This window comes from Rattus norvegicus, chromosome 15, assembly GCF_021556685.1.
Source record: "Rattus norvegicus strain SHRSP/BbbUtx chromosome 15, alternate assembly SHRSP_T2T, whole genome shotgun sequence".
In the NCBI taxonomy this organism is placed as follows: domain Eukaryota; kingdom Metazoa; phylum Chordata; class Mammalia; order Rodentia; family Muridae; genus Rattus; species Rattus norvegicus.
In genome coordinates this window covers 41,464,765-41,488,306 of record NC_141548.1, presented here as the reverse complement: position 1 = coordinate 41,488,306, position 23,542 = coordinate 41,464,765, and the positions used below count along the sequence as shown (strand labels likewise).

General features: G+C 43.7%; 1 protein-coding gene across 1 annotated transcript in view; it reads right to left on the bottom strand.

Moving 5' to 3' along the window:
- Window positions 1-20,549, bottom strand: part of Xkr6 (XK related 6) — a 202,512-nt gene extending 181,963 nt beyond the window's left edge. Inside the window, 1 exon segment of the mRNA NM_001012042.1 lies at window positions 19,768-20,549. Coding sequence (NP_001012042.1) covers window positions 19,768-20,522 — 755 coding nt within the window. The 5' untranslated portion in view covers window positions 20,523-20,549.
- Window positions 20,550-23,542: the final 2,993 nt, after the last annotated feature.

The window sequence follows — 23,542 nt, the reverse complement described above, 5'->3', positions numbered from 1 at the left end:
CAAACTCAGGATCTACCACTGAGCTATACTCAGTCCTTGTTTAAGATGGCATCTCACACTATGTAACCCACACTGACCTTGAACTCACCATCTTCCTACTTCAGCTTCCTAGGTGGTGGGAATACAAACATGGGCTACCATATCCAGCAAGATCTTTTTTCTATTTGCATTAAAGGGATTTACAAGATTTTGCCAAAGTGTACAGAATCCATATAAGATCTTAAGAAAAATTTCTGCCAATATAATATTAAAATAAACTGGTGCTAAGGAGCTTTAGAAAAATTAAAGACAATGGTCCACCCTGAAAGATCTGGAGGCCTCCCCATCTCTGATTTCAAATAATACCCAGGCATGTTGCTAACTTACCCATCCCACTCAGAGTTATAGCTAAGTGGCTACTGCCTCTGCAGAGCAGACAGATACTCCTGGAGGCTGGGGCATAGAGAAAAAGGCACCCAGTGCTCCAGAATAATGAATGAGCTGCTGCCAGGACAACAGTCTTGCAAGGAAAGCTTTCCAGAGCTTTGTCCAACACACACATCTTCTGAACAAAGCTTCTCGTTCTTATCTTAGTCAGCTTCAGTAAAACCTAACTGCTTTCATTCAGAAAGAAAGAGAAGTCAATGAGTAACCAAGTCAGAAGCTGACCGGCTGCTTCTCAACCAGCAGCACATCTGCAGTGGCTACTCCTGCCAACCACACAATGCACTCCTAATCCGTCTCTAAGTAGGTAAGTTTCCTAAGCAGTCCTAAGCAAACTGGTCTCACTACCCATAATTCAATAACATTACTACCAATCACTGCAGCTTGAACATAACATAAATGTGAGCTGATCTGTCAAAGACAAGGTGAGTGCTCCTACAATGTGTACACAGCTGTAACCTCAGTGACCAGAAAACTGACACAGTGTGACCATAGTCTTGCTAGTTACCAGAATTAATTTCTGAATTAGATTATTACACAGTATCCAGAGAATTGTAACTAACTCCCAGCACTTAGTTAAGCAACATGAATGACTGAGTTCAATATTTACAGTTCCCTTAGGTAACTACTCTCAATTGACCCAAATAAACCAATTTGCTGGATCAATAGAGAACATGATGAAACAAAGGCAACAGACAGAAATGAAGACTCATGAAGCCACGCAGGCACCGTAGCATGTACAACATGCAGAGCACAGCAAGCATGCGACTCTGGGAAGGTGCCCGCCCGAGTGTCTGCATACTTTTCTTGTAAGTTAGCAAAGAGTTTCTAGAGTGTGGGAGGGGTCGGTGTCTACCGATTCTCTGCCTACACGTAAGGTTCACCCTTGGATTCCAAGAGAAGACAAAGGAACTCTTTCATCTGCTGTCTTTATTTCCATTAAGGCTGGCTTCACAATTCTCAGCACTAACGTCTCTATTTCTTTAGGGACTCAAAACTGAACCTAACAATCTATCACAGGTCCACTATACAGTTTCCACTCCTTTCTGGAAGGGAAAAGACAGGTGAAGGCCTTCAAAGGGGTCTCCAGCAGCACAGACTCAAGGCTACCTGAGCTGTGTGAGACAAACAGCAGTTGTCTGGCAGAATCACCGTCAGGTCCTGAAGACAAAGCCACCAGACCCTGGTGCCCAGTCTACACAGAACACTGTCCAATACTACACTCACCTGAAAAGCTTATTTTATTACTTGAAAAGGTTGCACATGGCTTCAACAGAGTCACCATAGTCTTACTATCTTGCTTCATGCTTCCAAGTTTTAGATGCGAAGATTGAATTCCCTGCCTTGCCAGCTAATTAAGGATCAAGCGTTTCAGAGTGGTAGTCTGGTATACTAATAACGGAAAGGAAAAACTACTCTTAATTCAGTATGACAAAGACTTAATGATTGAAACACTTTAAAGAAAAAAATGTTTTATAAAATAACAAAAGACAGGCCCTCAGGAGGAAAAATAATGAGGACTTCACAATAGCTGTGTAGCACTCATAGGAGGAGCCTTCACTATAGGAAGCCTGCGTCATTCACATGAGTCATCACTACACTGTGTGCACCATTGGACAACATTATATAGAAATCTCAAAAGGACAACCTTCACTAACAGCCCCACTACCTTAGTAAATTCGCTCACAGGCTAATGTGGAAGGAAACATGCTCCTGTCTGCCTGCAATGCTGCTGTCTACAGTGGGGAAAGCAAGAGCAGCAGGCCAGCTCTGCTCCCTACCCGACTCCCCGCTGACTCTGCCTATTCAGGGCCAGAAAGTCAAATCATCCCGCAGGCTTCAGCTTCAATTCTAGGAGAGCGGTGAGGTTTGAAAGTGCCTCAAGCAGAGTCCACAGTTCTCTGATCCTTTTCAGTCTCAAACTCTGCGACTGAGTACCATCCAGCCAAGCTAGGAATGAGGTCAATTACTAGAGAACTTACTAGACTTGCTCGGCTCCTCCCTGCCCCTGGGGTTCAGACTTCCCAGTACTCACTCAGAACTGTCATTAGCCCTTTCCTCCCCGTGAACCTGGCCCTATAGTTAAGCTAGCCTTAGTCTTCTCTCCTATGGGTTCCTGCAGGGGAAACCAAAGAGATGAAGAGACGGGGAGGAAAAAGAATGAAGCCAAAATTCAAAGGTTCTTGTTTTAAGTCACTATTTCAAAAGAGACAGTGGGCTGGCTGGAGTATATAGCCCAGGAGGGGAGTGCCTGCCTACTAAACACAAGGCCCTAGAATCAATCCCCAGCATCACAAAGAATAAAATAATATGCAATATATGTCCAAATCCAAAGGAAGACACACAAACAAGCACACATGCTGTAACAGTGGAGATCTTAGACCCTAAGTGGCCTCTTCTTTCCCATCCACTGACTCCACGATTCTTTACTATCCACTTGTCAAATGTGACAGCCCTGGACACCTGAGACCTGCCTTCTACACCAACACCACCACTTCCTTAGGGCACAATACACTGACACTTTCAGGTAACTACATCTACCTACAGCCCACTTTGCCTCACCAGTAGGGGGCTCCAACAAGATGACGTGCTTTAGGACATCAAGGAAGTTGAGGTAGCAACAGGTTAAGACAGCTTTGGATATAAGCAACCCCTGGAATAAGCATGCCAGAACTAAGTAGTCCAACCTGTACCAAACCTCCTATGATTATCTTAAGCAGGGAAGCCAGGTCAACTACTACTTGTAGCTTTAGGGAAAATTCTACCAAATTATAGTTCGGTTTACACCGACCTAAACAAACCAGACAGGATGAAGAGAGATAGCTGAGAGGAGGATATTCACTAACACCATACTAGGGTCACAATTTATTTGCAACCCATTCCCCTCCCCACTCCAACTCAGTCTTCAGTGTAAATGCATGTTAATTCATACATAATACTTATGGAAATTAACAGTGACTCCCAATACAGTACATGAAATGCTTCATCAAGGACAAAAGTAGCCAGGAATCACCAGAAAAACAATATACACTATTCTTTCATCTAAAGACCTTAAACTTCCATTAAGATGGTCTATTTTAATCTATTTCTGTTGCTATAACAGAATATCTGAGACTGGGAAACTTATAAATAGAAAATGATTTGGCTCATAGTTCTGGAAGCTGAGAAGTCCGAGAGCCTGGCAGTGGTAGCTGGCAAGAAACTTGCTGCTGTAGCTTGTCAGGCAGAAAGGCAGGAAACACGGGCCAGGTCAAGAGAAGGAACACGGCTTTCACAGAGCCCATTCAAACATAATGTCCCACATGAACTAGTATATTCACATGGACTGCCTAACAAGTCTCACTTTCTGTAATGTAAGTGCCATACCCTGCGTGGTTTGGTCAACCTTCTATAGTCTTGGTTTCCGGGATGGTTAATTGCCCAGCTTGGTCGTGGAAGTCTTTCTGGCCTTGAGGGAATTAAAAAAAAAAAAAAAAATAGAAACAAAAACAAAAACAGAATAGACACACATATAGAAAAGCTGGGACCAGGTAAGATGTTCCAGATCTGATGGAGACATACCAACAACCTCGTACATCCTGGAATCTCAGTGCCTCTATTCTGTACAGACCAGAAGGAGAAGCGAACTAGTCTCAGCAGGAGGTCTTTGTAGAGAGACATCTTGTTCTGTCATCCTTAGGGAGAAGACTGTGGCTGCTAGTTCTTATTTACACTGCCAAAGTTCCGATTTGGACCAAAAGAAGGTTGAGCCTCACCCCAGGAAGGGTTTGTAAACCGTCTAGGTCTGACATTTTGTTGACAGGCTGTTGCCACATCAACAACACACATTTACTGAGCTTCTTCCCAGTTAATTTTGACTGTCAGTGTGATTATTGGGAGTCTCTGCTGAGGTTCCCGGAGACATTAACTGAGGAGGAAGGCCCACTCTAAATGTGAGTAGCACTATCCCATAGACTCAGCTCTCCAAATGAATATAGGAGCAGGTAAGCAGATACCAGAATTCCCCTCTCCCTGCTTGCTAACTGTAGACACAATGTGGCCAGCTGTCTCACATGACTCTACACACACGCTTCCCCCCACCATGATGGACTGCACCCTCAAACCATGGGTCCCAATAAACCCTTCCTCTTTAAGTTGGCTTTGTTGGTTATTGTACCACAAGCACAAGAAAAGGAACTAAACACTTCCCAACCCCATCACACTGGCAAGTGAACTTTGGTACAACTCTTTGGGGACACTGAACCTATGGCACGGACATTTCCCTCACATGAAATATGAGACTCTGTCTTCCCCCCGTGAACAGCTTTGTACTGTCTCACCATGAAGGCAGAAAGTCCTCAGAAGCTTGCACACAGTGGTGACAAACACGGCCAAACCATTCTAACTTTCCCCATCTTCAAACTAATTACAAATGCCATCCACCAAACAGACAAAATAATACTGTAGCTGCACTTAAGTTTTACCAATAAAAACATAACTAAAAAATTGTACATAATGACTTGTTCTTGGGTCATTTTGGAAATGCATTTTCAAAGCAGTAAAATACCTCAAAACATGGTCATTGGCTGTGGTCTGAATATCTGTAGCTCGCCAAAATTCCAAAGTTATCGCCTTAAGAGGCAAGGTCTGTAAGCGGCAGAACCCCAGTGGATGGGATTAGTGCCCTTAGAGAAGAGTCCCGAGAGAGCTAAGTTGTTCTTTGCACCAAGAAGGCTGAAAGGACACCAAATGTCCACCTAGAACAAAAGCAGCCCACAAACACCAGAGGGGTAGTAGGCACTGCTCTCTCATCCAAGGGCCTCAAACTCTTGGTAATCATAGTCCATTTCTGGTGCTGTAACAGAACACCTGAAACCGAGTAATTAGTAAAAACCAAAGAGTAGATCCTCATCAGACACCAAACAAATCTGTCAAAACCTTGACATCTCATGGTCATATGCAACCCCCCCGCTTCCAATGTAACATTTTGTTATGGCACCCTGAATGAACTAAGAATCAAAGCTTCTTTACTTCTAACATTTCTCTATTTAAGACAGAAAATATCAATATTAGCATTCAGATAAAAAAAAGTATAATGAAAATCAGAGCTGGGTGATTCTCCCAGTCACGAGAAAAGGCTCTGAGCATCTCAGTCTAGGATGCAAATGTTTCTGAGCTTTCTGGAAAGAACTCCTGCAGTCTGACAGAGTGATGCTGGGAGAAAGCAGAGGCAAGAGCTACAAGTGTGCAGCCTCCCCATGTGAAACAGCAGGAAGGAGCCGACCGTCTATCAGAGTTCTGCAAATCAGTCAAGCGCTAAGCAACTGACAGAAGCTGTAGTCAAGAAAATCAACTAAAAATAATAAACAAGTTTACAGTGTTCTCATCTGTCTTGCTCACCTGGAGCAGCTGCCCATGTTCCCTGACTAGGACTCTAATTCCAGGTACCAATGGGAGTAGAACAGACCTTCCTATCCCGTTATTCAGTTAACTGTTCTAGTCTGTCACAAAAACCTGCTTCGTATCTAACCCCAAACCCATCCAAGTTGAAGAAAGGCTGGCACTAATCAGAATTACCTGACGTAAGTAAGCATCATAATTGAGACATAAGACAGATCCAGGAGACCTCAAAAGGAAAAGACAAGGATGTCCTTGGGAATTAGGGCAAAAGCAGCAAACACATGGGAGGATTTCAAGAACCACACACATGCTCAGAGCAGGTACAGGCTCAGAAGCAGCATGAGGAGATTGGGGTTTCACCTTAGGTTACATTTATACCACACGTCAGTCTGTCTAATGCTCAAAGTAGACCCATAAAGAGCCAACTAGCAAAGACAGAGAGATTTAGGTGTTACTTGTTTGATTTTTTTTCCCATTTCTGATTATTTGCATGCTCAGACAAAATAGCTATAAACTGAAGGCTAGACTAGTCTAAAGAGCATGCTTAAAGTCACTGTGGGCAACTTAGTCCATGGTCCAGTGCTTGCCTATTACAGTCAAGACTGTAGGTTCAATCTCTGGCACTGAAATCCAAAACAATACAACAATAACCACACCACAAGCTTCCAAGCAACCCTTAACCACACAGGACAAGGAACAAACACACCTTAAAGTCAAGAGAGTATGAGGGAAAGTGATAATCCTCAAAAAACAGAACCAAAACACAAGCAAACCCTGAAGAAGAGATTCAGATTTACAGAGAGAGCATAATCCTCAGACATCTGGACTTTCAACAACAAAAACAAACACCAGCAGACACCAGCATAAGGAATACAAGGCATAGGGGGTGTAAGTCCATTCAAGATTAACAAAGAGTGCCTAAGAAGGCTACTGTTTTTAGTATGTAAAGACTTTAAAGAGATTTCTAAAATATACGTCCAGTATCAGTAAGCCACGGAAGGTGAAATGTAGAGCTTTATCTTATCAATAAGGGGCCATTCATCAAAGGCACAATACATCAAAAATAAGAAAGAAAATAGAGGCTGACCAGAAGCACGGGTTACTCATACTACAGGAAAAACAGGAAGTTCAACAAACCTTGTTCCACAGTGGACAGAAGAACTTTAGAAAATACAAATAAGGAACCAGAGCACTGTACAGCACACAAACCAACTGGACCCTGCAGCCACAGAGACATAACCCAAACAGCGGGCAGATGCTCTTGTTAATGGTGCTGAACGCAGTACAGAGAAAGTGCACACTGGTCCACAGAACAGGCTGTCAATTCCAAATGACCAAGATGGGACAAAGCATACTTAGTGACAGCACCGCCACATTTCTCAACACGAGCTCCTCAAAGAAGCCGCCAGGTTGTCACAGTGGTTTGGGGTATTCTCCACAACCCATGCCTGCTTCCAAACAAAATCTACTGTTGCCACGGAGGTGATGACAAAGAGGTGGGGTTTTGTGATGTTTGCTGTTTACTGTTGCTTTTTCTTTACCATAGAAAAGTATTCACATAAATCCACTTTAAATTGTGAAGCTCTTCTCTTTCTTTAGTAATATCTCCAGGTACAAGCATGAGCAATGTCAGAAAGAATGCAGACTCCAAAGAAAGACCTCATAAATATAGTCCTACACATGACTGATGGGAAACATTTACTGTAAGAACGCTGCTTCCAAAGAGGCTGAATCCAGCAAGCAGCCCATAGCTAGTGTAGCTCTTCCAGACTGAATTTCCTCAGTCATGTAAAATCTCATAATGACACTTAAGTCACTAGTCTACCAACCGTTTACTTGGAAATGGTCTAAGATATGCAGTAGGCATCAGTGCTTTGCACAGGAAGAACCTAAATATAAATTTGTAAGCCCACTCATATGTGGACTATGAATCTTCTATGCCTTTCTTCAACTTACTCTTCCAGTTCCTTACCTATGCTGCAGCCTATGACAACGAATTATGTTCACAATCAAGTCTATTTCAATGATGAATTCAACTCAAAACTATACAGATATGGGCTGGAGAAATGGCTCAGTGGTTAAAGAGTACTGACTGCTCTTACAGTGGACCCAGTGGGTTTCCAGCACCCACATGACATCTTACAACCATCTATTAACTCCAGTTTCTGGGGATCCAATGCCCTCTTCTGGCTTCCATGGGCATCAGGCACACAAGCAGTGTACAGACCCACAACCAGGCAAAACATTCACACATATAAAAATTTTAAAATATTAAAAATAAATGTTAAAAAATAGTCAGCCTAGCAAGCGCAAGGCCCTGGGTTCGGTCCCCAGCTCCGAAAAAAAAAAACAAAGGAAAAAAATAGTCAGATATATAATTATTTGATAGGACACACTATTAAAAATATGAGGGAGGTGGCTCACAACCCCTTTCTGCCAATGGTAGTTTCCATGAGGTTCTTCATGATAGGAAAGGACTTTCTTCTTTTATTCTTATGCAACTCGGTATTTTTGTCTCAATTATTAAAAAAAAAAAAATCACTTTTTTTTTTTAAAATGCTAAGTTTTGGCAAGAGATGCTCAGCAGTTAAGAGCATGTGTTGCTTTTGCAAAGGACCAGGGTTAAGTTCTCAGCAAACACATGGCAGCTTATGACCATCGTTAACTCCAGCACCAGGGGAGCCAACTGAGGCATGTACATGGTGCACATACATGCATGCGGACAAACGTTCAGATACCAAAGATAAAAATACCAAGTGTCAATAAGCATTATGAAAGTCACTCACTTAAAAAGTTAAGACACTACTGCCTGAAAACAGTGTAACCGTCCTGTCCCTTCTGTAAACCTGCCTGCCCATGGAGCCCAATTGTTAAACCTCTGATGAAGCAAAATGACAACTGCTGTCAGCCACCCTCCCATGAGGGAAGATAATGCCGAATGGTGTGGGTCTCCAGCACCACCACTCTTGGGAGTTCAGCACTCACTCTTCTCCCAGATGGCGAGCAACACTCCACATATTCACAACAAGTGTAAAAGCCTGTGCTGTACACCCCTTCCCAAAACAGTTGTGCAGCAGCAAAGAAATCAAGTGTCTGACCAACTAAACCTTCCTGCAGCAGGGCGCTCCACGCTCGACACCGGAGCTGCCAGCGGCTGCCTAAACACTATTTGCCAACAGCCTCTGAAGGCTAGTACTTACTCAAATAGACTCTTAAGAGAAAATGAATGCAAAATATTGTAATTATTAGAAGATTATTATAATTAGGTATTCTGTTCTGTTCTTTGATACAAGAACAAAGTGCCTGCAACTTGCAAGGAACACAAAGTGCCTTCTTCAGTTGCTGCTTAATCGCCTTGGAGGTGACACTGACCACTGAGCAGATACCCTGACTGGAGTGTGCTTCCAATTACAGCTCTCCCCTCAAGTCTCCAGCAAGTTCATCGGGTCTTCTCATGACCCTATTCCATGAATGCCAGTCAAGCAGAGAAGGAAGGAAAATATCCAGCCATGAGCTACTACAACCTTCTCAAAACCTCATAGCCACCTTGTGGGACAGCAAAGTGGTCTCATACATGCAAGGTGATTTAGCCTCTCCTCTAAGACAAGGAGAGAGAAAATGAGTTTGTTCATAATATATACTCATTTCAAATCTGGGTGAGTATTCAAACCCCTTTTTAAAATTCTAATAATCTACTATTTCACTCCGGAAGTAATCATGGTTCTTTGGCTCCATACACTACACTTCCTTCATCTACCAGACTAATGAGCATTCTGACTTCCTTCCAAAACACAGCACCTATCTGTGTGCCAGCAAACAGCCATGCAAATTCAAGTCCCGTCTCGTGAACCATCTTTCTTTTATGTATATAAGACAAGACTACAGCCTGCAGCTTACCCCCACTGTAATTTATATCTAAAGCACAAAAATGGGTCTCAATTTCTGGCCTGTCCTACCCACTCCCCCAATGCATGACACAACAAGACCTTGTAAAATACTTTTTACAAGGACCCTAATTCCTGCAATGAATGTTTCCTACCTTACATGTTACCACAATCTGCCAAAATTTCTGGTATATGTTTGCTACTCTCATTATGTAATTTGCAGTTGACCCTCATATCTGAGAAGATCTTATTACCCACATAGGTCACAAATTGACTTCTTAAAAGAAACAAGAATTTTCATCTAGAGCCCTATGTGGGCTCATTGGTGGTATATTACATAAAGGAATTTTAATTATTAAATAGCTACTAAGTAAATATATAGTTATTATTTTCATGTGTCAGTGACCCAGTTTTAAAGGCCATTTAAGAATCACAGAAAATGTAACCTATTATTAGTAGAGAATTAGTAGAGAGGGTGCTTTTCAACAGCAGTTAAAAACTTCCTTTCTGGAATGGTAGGTGCCTGTTTTTTAAATATCTTTTGGACTTGACTATGAACTTCTAAAACACAACTGACTATTTCAACAGTGCATTAGTTCTACACTTAAGTCACACGTAGGTAATTAACACCTTTGTAAGGAATTTTCAGATAATTTTAAGCCATCCCCAAGAGTTACTAACACAGATATCGAATAGTATCCAGAATATTTTAGTATATAAAAAGTTCCAAATCTAACTATAATTTTACAAGTTTTTCTACGTAATATATTTGGTGATCTATAATATTAGCAGACAGAAATAAAACCACTTTAAAGAGCCTGGGTCCAATTAAAGTCCCATAGAATGAAGAGAATTAAAGTGACATTAGTTAAGAGTCAGAACTCAACCTTTTCTAAACCAGATGAACTGTTTCAAAACTTGAAACACTGACAAGTCTAGGTATAGTGCCATAACTCTACAATAAAGTATCACTAGGGGCTGGGAAGACAGCCTGGTCAGCTAAGTGTACAGTAAGCATGGGGACCTGAGTCCCCCAAAGGAAAAAGTCAAGCATGGTGGCACACACTTGTAATTCCAGCACTGGAGAAACAGAGACAGCTAGATGCCTGAAGCTCACCGGCAGCCTACTTGGTGGGTTCCAGAAAATAGATAGATAGATAGATAGATAGATAGATAGATAGATAGATAGATAGATAGATAGATAGATAGATAGATAGGATGAACATGTCAAAGTAAGAAGCAGGATGTCTCAGTACATTTGAATTTAGGTATATTTAGGATGGCTCAGGCTTCAAATCATTAAACCTAGCTCTTTAGTTTTAAAAATTTAATAGCTAATTATTTTCCAGACCCAGCAGGCACAAGTGACTATACATTTTTAAGGGGAACTGTACAATGGATGATCAACAGGGCCCCCAACTTCTTCTTTTTAGAGAAACTTTGTTGCTCCTTGAACTAAAGCCGGAAACAAAAATGTAAAAGGCAATCTCAAAACCAGGTACGGTGGAGCAGGACTACAATCGCAGCATTTGGGAGGCACAATCAGGAAAATCGCCCACAAGTCTGAATCCAGGCTGGCCTATGCACTGAGTTCCAGGCCAGCTGGGTTGCAAGGCAGACCTTGTCTCAGAAAACAGTAGACAGGTGAGATGGCTCAGCAGATAACAGTGCCTGCCACACAAGCCTGGTGACCTGAGGTCACTCCCTGGATCCCACAATGGAAAGAGAAAACCAAATCCCAACAGTTGTTCTCCGACCTCTACAGGCACATCACGGTGCATGCACACCCACACATGCAGTAACCAAAAGAAAACTTTACAACAACCACGAAAGGCAATGCTTTCCTATACTCCTATATTTTATTAATTCTTTGACAATTACATACAGTACACATTGACTGTATCCATCCCTCTCTCTCATATAAACATGCATTTGCCACTGTAATCTGAAGAGTAAGATGGTTTAAGTATAGTTATTTCTTTCTTGGCCTCATTCTACCATAATGCAAATTCTTCTTGGCATGGTGTGCCAGCCATTCTTGACCTAGTCGTGTCCACTGGGTTCACTTCTGAGACTGGTTATCTATATGAAGTAGTCACAAATCAGAGGTTGAAGAAAGAGGCCCATTCTCTCCTATCTATGGCTGGATGTTCTGCAGGCTGAGGGACCCAAATGCCAGAGAAATGTCAAGGTCACAACCAGTCAAGACCACCTGCAGCCAGGACCACAGCAGCAGGTCATGCGTTCCTGCTGTATTTAGGTGCTAAGGTTTTGTCTTCGTTAGTGCAGAAACTAAGAGAGATTAACATACAGGCAGATCTGCTGTCTCCCACTTAAGTAACTTCCTAATTTGGAGGTTCTACTCATCCTTCAAAAAAAAAAAAAAAAGTAAAGGGAAAAAAAAAATCACGAAAACAGATTGTTTATATTGCAGAAAGCAGTCTGTTTATTCTACCCATCAGTCTTTTCCCTGACAACTGGCTACTGTTGCTCTTTTTGTTTACTGTATGCTCAGATGAATTTTAATATAAACCCTCACTATAACCACATAACAAATGAAGCAAATTCCCAAACCACTCCAGGCTCCAGGAGCACTATTCAGCAGATCACTTCTCATCCAGTGGCGAGGTCACAGAAGCAGACACTTAACAGGGGATGAAACCAGCCCCTCTTTGCTTCCTTACTATATGCAAGGGCCAACTAAGCACTTAAAAAGTAATCATTTTCATTTAACTTTGGAACACTGTACCCTGTCTCCCAAGCTAGTACACTACAGTCGAACCTTGACATTTCAATGGCTGCACCTTAACATCTCTCAATTCAAATATGTATACACGTCTGTAACCACAAGTTCCTCCATGTGTGACTTCAAGGTGGGAACAGCAGCACATGGGGAAGTGGCATTGTCTGAAGCCCATTCTTAGCAAGTTCTGCAGCCATCAGTGTTGTTGCAAATTTTGAGAATGATGGCAAAGAAGAAGACTACTTTCCAAAAAAATGCTGAGAATCTTATCGAATAAACGCCTTCCGATAGGGCCAGCAAGATGGATTGGCAGATAGAGGTACCTGCTACCAAGCCTTGCAACCTGTGTTTAATCCCCAGAATTCAAATGATGAAAGAAGAGAACTAATTCCCCACATTTATTCTCTGACCTCTGTGTGCATCCTGTCGTATGTGCACCCCTTCCCATACATCATATGCAAACATAAACACACACACAGTTTTAATTTTTTAAAAAGGATTCTAGGGCTGGCGACATGGCTCAGTGGTTAAGAACACTGACTGCTCTTCCAAAGGACCTGAGTTCAATTCCCAGCAACCACATGGTGGCTCACAACCATCTGTAATGGGATCCGATGCCCTCTTCTGGTGTATCTGAAGACAGCTAGTGTGTACTCAAATAAAAAAAAATAAATAAAAAAAAATAAAAAAAAAATTTAAAAAAAATTTTAAAAAATCTTAAAAATAAAAAAAAAAAAAAGGATTCTACATATGAAAACTAATGAAGACCTAGAATTACCTGGGCATGCAGCCCAAAGAAAGGCCTATGGAATGTTAGCCTTAATATATATATATATATATATATATATGTATGTGGCATGATTTTTACTACTTGCCTAGTTGCAAGCTTAGCAGTTTTAGGTCATCTGTGCTCTTTTCCCCCACAGTACTGGTATTTGTAGTTTGTGATTTTCTAGAATGAGAATCACCATAGTGTTCAAATAAAGATCCTAACTTATTTCAAAACTCCAAAGAAAATTCAGAGTCACCAGAGTAATTTTACCACATTTGAGTGTCAAATGTCTCCACAACAACATCAGAATTTTAAGCGCACTATAAGGCACCAGCAATTATTTCATTAAAACATAACTAACATTTTCATCAACCCCATTCAAGGTTTTAAAAAACCCTAGCTGACTACTGTTTAAATACCAACGTTCCATTATAAATCTCCTACAGAGGGTGGAGAAGCACTTCATCGCTAAAGAACACTGACTTCTCTTGCCAAAGACCTGAGATTCAGTTCCCAGCACCACATAGTGGCTTACAACCTTCCATAACTCCAGTTCCAGAGGTTCTGGCGCCCCCTTCTGGCCTCTGTACAAGCACACAGTGTACATACATAACACACAGGATAAACATTAATACACAAGAAAGATGTATTAATAAATACATCTTTGTAAAAACTTCTAAAACCATCCACAGAGCCCCTTTCATAATTCTATCTCGATAAACCTAATCTGTGTAGGGCATAAGTTTACCAAAAAAAACCCTCTAAATTATCTAGAATTTACCCCCTCTTCCCTTGAAAACTACTCTGTAAATACTGTGTGAATCAGATGATACAATTGTGTTCTCCCCTCCACCCCCAAGAACAGCTGGGGGAACTTGCTGGAAACCTAGACTTTCAAGATATTAAGGTTCTTTTAAGTTTTTTTTTTCACCGATCATAGTAGCACATGCCTTTAATCAATCACTCAGAAAGCAGGAGGAGATGGCTCTCCATTGAGTTTGAGACCAGTCTAGTCTACATAGTGAGTTGCAGGTCAACCAAGGTTACACAGTAAGACTTGTCTCAAAAAGAACTGTTTTCACTTATTGTGTATGGGTGTTTTGTTCGCATGTATGTTGCAGGAGGTTATAAGCCACTTGACATAGGTTCTAGAAACTGAACTCTGATCCTCTAGAAAAGCAGCAAGTGCTCACAACAGCTGAGCCATCCCTCCAGTCCTTTATATTTTTCTTGGAGCAGTCCCAATCTCAGAACTCACAGACCAAAATTTCCCAGGATGGAGCTAAATATCTGACTTTGGGGTGAGCTTGATGCATAGCTTAGGCTGGCAAGTGAGTACTTTGTTACTTTGTAACCCTGAGGCATACCAAACAGATCAACAAAGACCAATAAACAGGGAGAGCTTGTAGAGAGAGGACCATAGGTATGAATGGTGGCTCAGAGAGGGTCAAACCTGGCATGGTCTCTCAAGCCAGGAAGATATCAACCCTGAAAAAAGAGTTGGAGAGACTGCTGAAAATAATGTTCTCAATACAAGCCCTCAGCTATGTGTCACATCTGATGTCATCATCAGCTACAAGGCTTGAAACTCTGCCTCAATTCCAATGAGATCTAAAGCACGGGACTAAAGGGGCAGGGTGACAGAACCACAGCAACTACCAAGGGGTCCCAGAGCCTCAAGGGTACCACAAGCCCACTTCTGAGTAGTTGTAAGAGCAAAGTCTCAGAGGGAAGCAAAGTCACGGGGGCACTCCAGCTGCCAGGGTCTTCAATCAGGGAGCACCCCATAGGGCAGAAAGTGGGACCAACATTGCCATTATTGAGATAGTGCCAAAACTTCTCTCTACCAGTGGCAGAGGTTACATAACCCATCTGACCCTACTCCATCTGTAAAATGGGTGTAAGTTTTAAATTGGATGAAACCCATATAAGACAGAATTTGATATATTTCTCATCCTATTATTTCTCAGTCTTTCTTCCACTGTCACTGTCATTCCACAATCTCAGTATTTACTTCAAGTACTCTTCCCTGGCTGAAAACAAGTATCCCATACCTTCCCCATCCAACCCTAACCAGGAACTGGGGCAATGCAAGCATGCTTTATCCATCACTGTTTGTCCCTCCAAAACTAACGTGACGTCTTTTTTATGACAACCTCCACAGGGCTCTCTCTGAAGATGGAGCCAAAGGCAAGACCAAGATGCTGAGGAAAGACTTCAACACGGCCAAGAGACATGTACACTCAATCACACAGCTCCAAGTGCCAAAAGCCTTCAAGAAAATTGTCTCACTTTCTAGCACCAGCTTGCTGGGCTGAAGTAGTCTGGAGTGACTTGACCCTAGGACTGACTCACACACCCATTATCCCCAGGGAGAAGCACCTGAAGAACAGCTACACCAGAAGCTACATGTTCAGCAATTAGTGCCAGGAAAGCCTGCACTAAATAGACCTCGGTCACACTCCGATATGCTCCAGAAGCAGGTTCACCATACCAAATCACTTCAAACACAGCTTGGGCTGGCTAGTTTTATGTCAACTTGATATAGGCTATAGTCCCATGAGAGCAGGGAGCCTTAAATGAGAAACTGCCTCAGTTGGCTATCAAGGTAGCAAGCAGGCCTATAGGGCATTTTCTTAATTCGATGTGGGAGGATCCAGCCAGTTGTGGGTGGTGTCAACCCTGTGCTGTGGTCCTGGATGCTATAAGAAAGCAGGCTGAGGCTCATGCCTTTAATCCCAGTACCTGGGAGGCAGAAGCAGAAAGATCTCTGAGAGTTCAAAGCCAGCCTGGTCTACAAAATGAGTTCCAGGACAGCCAAGGGTTGTTACAGAGAAACCCTGTCTCAAAAAAGAAGGAAAAAAAGAAAAAAAGGAAAAAAAGCAAACAAACAAACAAGCAAGCAAGCTGAGCCTCTTGCAGTCAGCAGCCTCTTCTTCCATTAGCTCTTGCCCCCACCCCAGTTCCTACGTTGGCTTCCCTCCCTGGACTATCTCTCATTCAGCATATGTAAGCCTTTCCTCCCCAAGTTTCATCAGAGCAACAGTAACTCTAACTAAGACACAGCTACTTTTCCTTGCTCCAAGCTGGGCTTGGCATGACAGAGATGTCAAGTGTGTACCATCTTGACAGGAAAGATAACACAAGAAGAAACTACATATTCTTAAATAGACACTTCTCTCTCCAAGCAGACTCCTTGAATTTTACATTTTAAAACAGAAAGAAAAAAAGGGGGGGGAGGAGAAGCAACTATTCAATGTTTAATGGAATTGGTTTTGACAATGTACAACTTCACTGACATCTTTTCTTAGAAACATGGCCCAAATCAAATGATGGACTTCCTAACCTTAACCTGGATGCTATGTGACCATATGAAATAGCACAATTTAGGTCACAAATGTGATACAGGGAATAACTAGCACCCCGAAGACCTGCAGGAAAGGACTGAGTCGATGTGTGCTTATATATGTTGACAAGCAACCGTTTGCCAAGAGGTGAAAACAAGAAAAGACTGAAAACCTTTCTCGCAAGCTCTTCCGTGTGGATGGTTTCAATACGAGCAACATGCCTAGCAGGTATTAATGAGCAGGCCTTGTTCTCAGAGCATTTCAAGCAAAGTCAGTCCAAAAATAAAAGATGAAAATCCTTCCTCAGTAAATGCTGCCTTTGAAATGCAGCAATAGAGAATTAGCCTGTCTTTTAATACTGTAACTCTGTGAGTTACATAAAGAGAAATTCCGATCTGAATGTTAGTCACAGTAAAAACAGACATCTTCGGTAATCTCTTAGCAGGGAAGACTCTGGAAAGTTAAATTAAGATAGGGTGTGGGGCTAATACAGCATCCCATTAAATTCTAGAAGCTAAATCTACACTTCCTAGTTTGTCCCAAAACATAGACTTAACTTTGCACATCACAGTTGAATTTGGCTAAATGGGAAGGGGGATTATACTGACGCTAAGAATGACTGACTGAACTTTACCTTCACTGGTCACAAGAGCTTACTTCCAACTAATGGGATGGGTCACATTAGAATTCGCTCAGAAAATTTAACGTGACACCAACATCCTCACTGCCCACATTCACATGCATAAGACAAGGAGACAGTAACTCCAGCTTGTTCAGACAGATGCCTAGTGATTAGACACATGCTGCATAAAACCCGTTAACAGTTCAAGATTCCTCTCGGACTTTATGCCTGTCTCCCCTCACTGTTCACACCAGCCTCCAACAGATTGAAAAACTGTACTCTCAATACCAAACCCACTTTGATTCAGCACCGATTTAGGGAAAGGGTTAAAATTTTCGACTTTAAGACTTATTTTGAGAATATTCTGACTTATCCTCCGGCTCGTAATTTTTTATCAGCAGGAAACATTATCTGCAGATAAATGCGGCTGGAGTAATGGTCACTGGCATGAACCAGTGACTAGGAACACTAGTCAACAACCATGGGACGAGCAGAAAAATCAAGACCCACTGTCACTTCTCCCTGACCCTGCCTGTCAACTCTAGGACAACGTTTTAATTCAATTCATTGCTTTCTGAGATGTTCTGAAGACTCAGAATAGAGATATGAAGAAAATATTCAAAACACAAACTTCTCATGTCTAACCGGAGCCCAGCTTTATTAGCTGAGATGCTGAGGCCTAAAATCTACTTGACATAGAAAACATTCTAGGGCAGTCTTCTCAGAGAAAATATACTGAAAGGATTCATCCTTGTGTAGGCTCTACTAAAAATTTGTTTCCCTTGCAAACGCTGTCACTGGCAAAGTCATTGGTTCCAGATCATACTGAAGCAGGTTTAAGTCGGAGGACACAGAGTGACTAAGGTTTCAGTGGTTTCTTGGGGTAGCCAGTGAGGTAAACACTGATGGTGGTCAGTAAGTGAGGTAGACGGTGAGGTAGACAGTTAAAGTAGTCAGTCATGCAGTCAGGAGACAGTGAGACTATCAGCAGACATTCAAGTAGACAGTGAGGTGGGAAGCACTGAGGTAAACAGAGACAGTCAATGAGAACAGCTACGGTAATCAGTGAGGCAGAGGGCGAGACAGTGAGCAGACAGTGAAGGTAATCGGTTTAGTGAGGCAGTTATAGTGAGGTATTCCATAAGTAGACAGAGATAGGCAATAAGTGGTAGACACTGAGACAGTCAGCAGACAGTGAGAGAATGACGTAAACAACAGCAGTCAGGCAGTTAGGTAAGCACTGAAGGTAATCGGTGAGGTACATGATAAGGTAGACAGGGAGATAAACAGAGAAGGCACTGAGCTAACCATGGAACCATGTCAGTGTAGTCAGACAGAGAAGAAATCCAGTTGAGGAGCTAGTGAGGTAGCCAGGTAGTGGGAAAGGGAAATAGTGAAGTAGCCAGTGAGGTACCCAGTCAGTGGAGCAGACAATGAGGGGAGACAGCAGGAGTAGCCAGTTGGTGAGGTAGCCTGTCAATGAGGGGAAGACAGTAAGGTAGTCAGTGAGGCAGACCATATAGGAAGTCAATGAGAGTCTAATGTAAACAGGCTATCAGTGAGGCAGCCGGGCAGTGGGGTAGACAGTGAGGTCATAAGGTAGACAAGGAAGGCAGTCAGTGAGGTAAAGAGTTAACATAGTCAGAGAGGCAGTGATATAAATAGTGAAGCAATCAGTCAGTGAGGTGGACAGTGAGGTAGACAGTTAAGGTAAAGGTAGGGTATCCAGTCAGTGAGGTACTCTATGTGGTTATACAGTGAGGCAGACAACTAAGGTTCCTTGGCAAGTTGAGAGATCAACCTGACACACTAGGACTTTACAGAAGGAGGGAAAAGGGCCTTGAGGCCAAGCTTGCATCCTGGATGTAAACAGAAATTACATGAAAAACAGAATAGGTGCCCAAGTGGCTCAGTGATTTTCCAGAGGTGAGAGTTAACATCAAACGCTTGCTGCCATTAGATACCATCTCATTTTTTCCCTGTCACTGCGAAAAGGGCACAGCTATTTCGGAAAGAAAAAAAAAAGTCATTTTTTTCCTTCAAGGAGGGCAGCGGTGTGGAGCAGCGGTGTTTGCAGGGGCTGGGGCTGCAGAAGGAGGAGGGGCGTGAAAGGAAGGAGTGCTTTAAGAAGAGGCAGCTAGGGTTTTTCCACAGGGCCCCACACCGGCCACTGCAGAGAGAAATCGGGAGGTGGGGGGGGGGGGGGTGGAGAAAGGAAATGTCCCTCAGGAGGAATGGAGGTAGGGGGTAAGGCCAAGTGCAACCGGCTGAAGGAGGCCAAATCTCCTCCAGGATGCAAACAAGCACCAGTCATCTTGGGACACAGTGGGGAAAGGGGCAACCAGAATGGAGGTCTGCAGAGGAGAGGAGGGAGGGTAGAGGCAGGGTCTCCTCCAAGTGCAACCCAGGGACAGAGATGGACAAGCAGCGGGACCTAGGGCCTACCCGGGGCCAAAAGGCGTGGCCAGGCAACCTATTGACCGTCGCGAGGCTAAGACAGCGCACGGCTAACCCGCTCAGCCTAGCCTAGACCTTCCGAGGGGCCCGCGCGCGGCCGCAGCCCCCGCCCCCAGCCCCCCACCCCGCAGTGCTCTTACCTCCACACCTGCCCCATCTGCAGCAGGTGGATGACCGACTGCCAGATCCACACGGAGAGGCGGCACAGACGCTGCGCCCCCGGGGTGGCCGAGCCCCCCGCGCCCGGGCCGCCGCGAGCCGCGCCGTGGCCATAGCCGGCCCCCATCATTGGGGGTCCCCGGCTGCTGAGCCCCTCCACGGCGCCCAGCCCGCCGCCCGTGTAGTCCTGCACGAACCAGCGGAAGCTCAGGCTCTGCACCAGCAGCGACGGCACCAGCACGAAGAACAGGGTCAGCCCGAAGCAGCCGTAGTCCCCCTTGCGGTAGTAGTCGAGGGCCAGCCACAGGTCGGTACCCACGTCCCCGAAGAACACCAGCAGCGCTAGCACGATCCACAGGCAGTCAAGCCACGGCCGCTCCACCTGCGGCGACGCGGGCTGCGGTCGGCCGGCCGAGGGCGTCGGGGGGTGGCGGCCGGCTGCCCCGGGCGGCTGCAGCGGCTGGTCCCCCCCGTCGGCGGCGGCGGCGCTGCGGCGCGGCTTCTTGCCCAGCAGCGAGCGCAGGCAGGCGGAGCGGCAGCCCCAGTAGCACGAGGAGGTGTTGCAGCAGTGGCAGATGTGCAGCGAGCTGCTCTCGCCGGGCTCGCTGCCGTCGCCGCCGCCGCAGCCGCCTCCCCCGGGCTCCCCGTCCTCCTCGCCGCTGCCCACCGCCTCGTCCAGGTTGTGCAGCTGGGCGAAGCCCACCCCCACGCCACCGCCATCGGATTTCGCCGCCATCTTGACTCTCTTCCCAGCTCCGGAGGTTGGGGGGGGAGGGACGGGTGGGGGGAGAAGGCAGGGACCGGGGAGGGGGGGAACGAATGGAGAGGAAGGGGGGCGGGGAGGAAGCGGGGAGCAGACGAACGGGGGGAGTGGGCAAGGGAACCCCCTCCGCTTCCGGGCGGTCGGCGTCACTTCCGGGCGAGCCCCCCAATCGCACAGCGCCCGCAGCCTCCTGGCCCTACCCTACCGGCCAAGATGGCCGCCCTCCTGTGCCTCAGCTGCTGGGCGGGGGGCCGGGGGGTTCTCCCCGCCAGGGCTCCCCTTCCCCTCTTCCGTTGACCCCGAAACCCATCAGGTTGACCCCTCGGCGTTTCAGAATCCCGCTGGGCTGAGTGAGACGGTCCAAAGTGTTCCCTGGAGGAGGCAGTGCCAGACGTTTTGGGGTCCCCTTCCTCTGCGTCGCAGCTCTCAGCTTTGCTCTGGGAGAAACGCCCCCTAACACCCTCCCGGCTGCGGGCAGAGGGGCGGGACCTCTGAGGGAAGGGGAGGAGCTAGTAAAAAGCAGGTGATTACTTGTCACTTCCGGGAGATAGGATGACCTCATTGTGTAGTTAGACACCCCCTCCCCCCCATCAAAATGGCTGTGTCTCACCTCTGGCTGGGTAGACCCCACACTCATCCGTATTATTTTCTTATTTTGAGGGGCTCTTTAAAAATTACATAAGTCAATATAGAGTCCACAAACTTACTGATTTTTTTCTTCTGTTTAGGCAACTCTCATCTCTATGACCCCCTGATATTCCTGTCACTTGATAACTTTCTCATCTTTTGCAATAAAGTTTCCAACTTTCCCTCAAGAAAATTCCAGGCAAAATTTAGCTAGAACTCAGCCTGTTTGCCTCTTTCCTATTGTAGCAAGAACTGAATGGCTGTCTTGTGACCTTGAGTGTTTTCTGCAGTCAAACAAATTTCTACCTACTTTTTTTTTTTAGTGTGATTTTAAAACTCTATGAAGACCTTCATTTGAAAAAAAGCTTTAAGCTGTATGTATCAATTACTTGTTCAGGCAATTTGAATGTGTGAAACTTGTCTTTGCAAGTTTTTTGGGGGGTGCTAAGGCTCTGTTAGTAAACATGGCTTTAAATGAGTGAAAATGTTATTAATGTGCTATATCATTAAAATAGGTGCAGAGTATTTGAGCTTCACTAACAAAGTGTATAAATGAGGCAGCACTAAATGGATTTGAATTACAATGCTCTTTCAGTGGAAGAGAGCAAAGTGCTTGGTTATGAGTGATAAGTTGAAATGAGTATTTTGAAGAGAAGGGATGAAAAAGAAAACACGGATTTTCTCATCAACCTCTGTAGATTTTTTAAACCCACTTTGTTTTCAGTAAATCTAATTATGCTAATAATGGGGTTTGGGGTTTTTTGTTTTGTTTTTGGAATGCTAACAAGACAAATAGGTAATATGTTTATAGCATTGAGGTTCTGAAGAAAAAAGCTACTTTAGCATGACATTTAACCCTATAGGATCTACTTAATTTTTAGAGTGACTGGGAAAAAAGAGAATACCCTATTGTAGAACACAAGTTTACATGAGTATATAATGCCAAGATAAAACCTATAAAGACCGAAAAACTGAAGAATTTTCCCCACACATTACAGAAAGTGATTCTAAAATATACTTTTTGGAATCATAAAACTGCATCTTTTACTTCTTACTATACTTTATTCCTTTTACTTCTATGGTAATAAAACAGCACTAACAGATAAAAAAATTTCTGCATACAAGTGAAAGATTTTCTTTTCTGAAGTTGAAACAACACCTTGGAGGCTGGAGAAATGGCTCAGTGGTTAAGAGCACTGGCTGCTCTTCCAGAGGACCTGGGTTCTCTTTGTCACGCCCACATAGCAACTCACAGTTGTCCCTAATCCTAGTTTCAAGGGACCTGGCATCCTCATGCAGACATAAATGCAGGCAAAACACCAATACACATAAAAATAAATCTTTTTAAAAAGAAAAAAGGGAACAAGCAGTCAAATAACATCTTAAACCATGGGTTGAATATAGTTGCTCAGACCTGAATTTTAGTTCCATTAAAGTACTAATATGAATAATATAAACCATATAATCTTTTTAATCCTCAGTTGATACCTTTACATCATGAAAAATATGCCTTCTTTGAAAAATGTGTTCAATGGGAGGACAAGCCCTTGGTCCTGCCAAGGCTCAATCCCCCAGTGTAGAGGAATGTCAGGGTGGGAAGGGGCAGATGGGTGGGTGGGGGAACACCCTCATAGAAGAAGAGGGAGGGGGATGGTATAGGGGGTTTATGGACAAGAAACAGGGGAAGGGGATAACATTTGAAATGTAAATGAAAAATACCCAATAAAAAAATACCCAAAAAATCTGCTCAATAATAATCTACTCAAAGCTTTCAACGTGATACCACATAGGCAGTAAATAAATGGTAACTAACTGCCTGTGTTATTGTTGCCCTTACTGTTACTGTTAACATTTGTATCACCCCAATATATGTCTAGCTACACTCCATTAAATAGGTTTATTGGCACTAATGAAAGAAAATATTTTTAAAATATCTCCAGGAAATAAATGCAATTAATTTGTACTTTTAATTATATTTTCTTTAAGTCTGTGACTATGAAATGAGATACAACAGCATGTTTGTGATTCTTATTTCTCTATGCTGTGGAAGAACAGAATCTACTAGTGAAATTAGCTAAGTAATTTACATTCACTAAGGCTAACAAAAGAGACAATCAAAAAGTGTCAAATTGAAGTTTCGAGTAGATACGCGATTCAGGCTTTTCAAGTGGTTCCAATTTTGTAATTGCTGGCCCAACAATTTTATCTTTGTGTCTTTTTTAGAAGGGTGGGGCACATATATTCTCCAATCCAGAAGGCTCTAAAATAAAAGTCAATTACAGTGATAATAAACCTATCACAGAGACTTACTGAAGGATTAATATGAATTTGGACTGTTTGGTGGAAGATACTTTTTAACCTAGAAT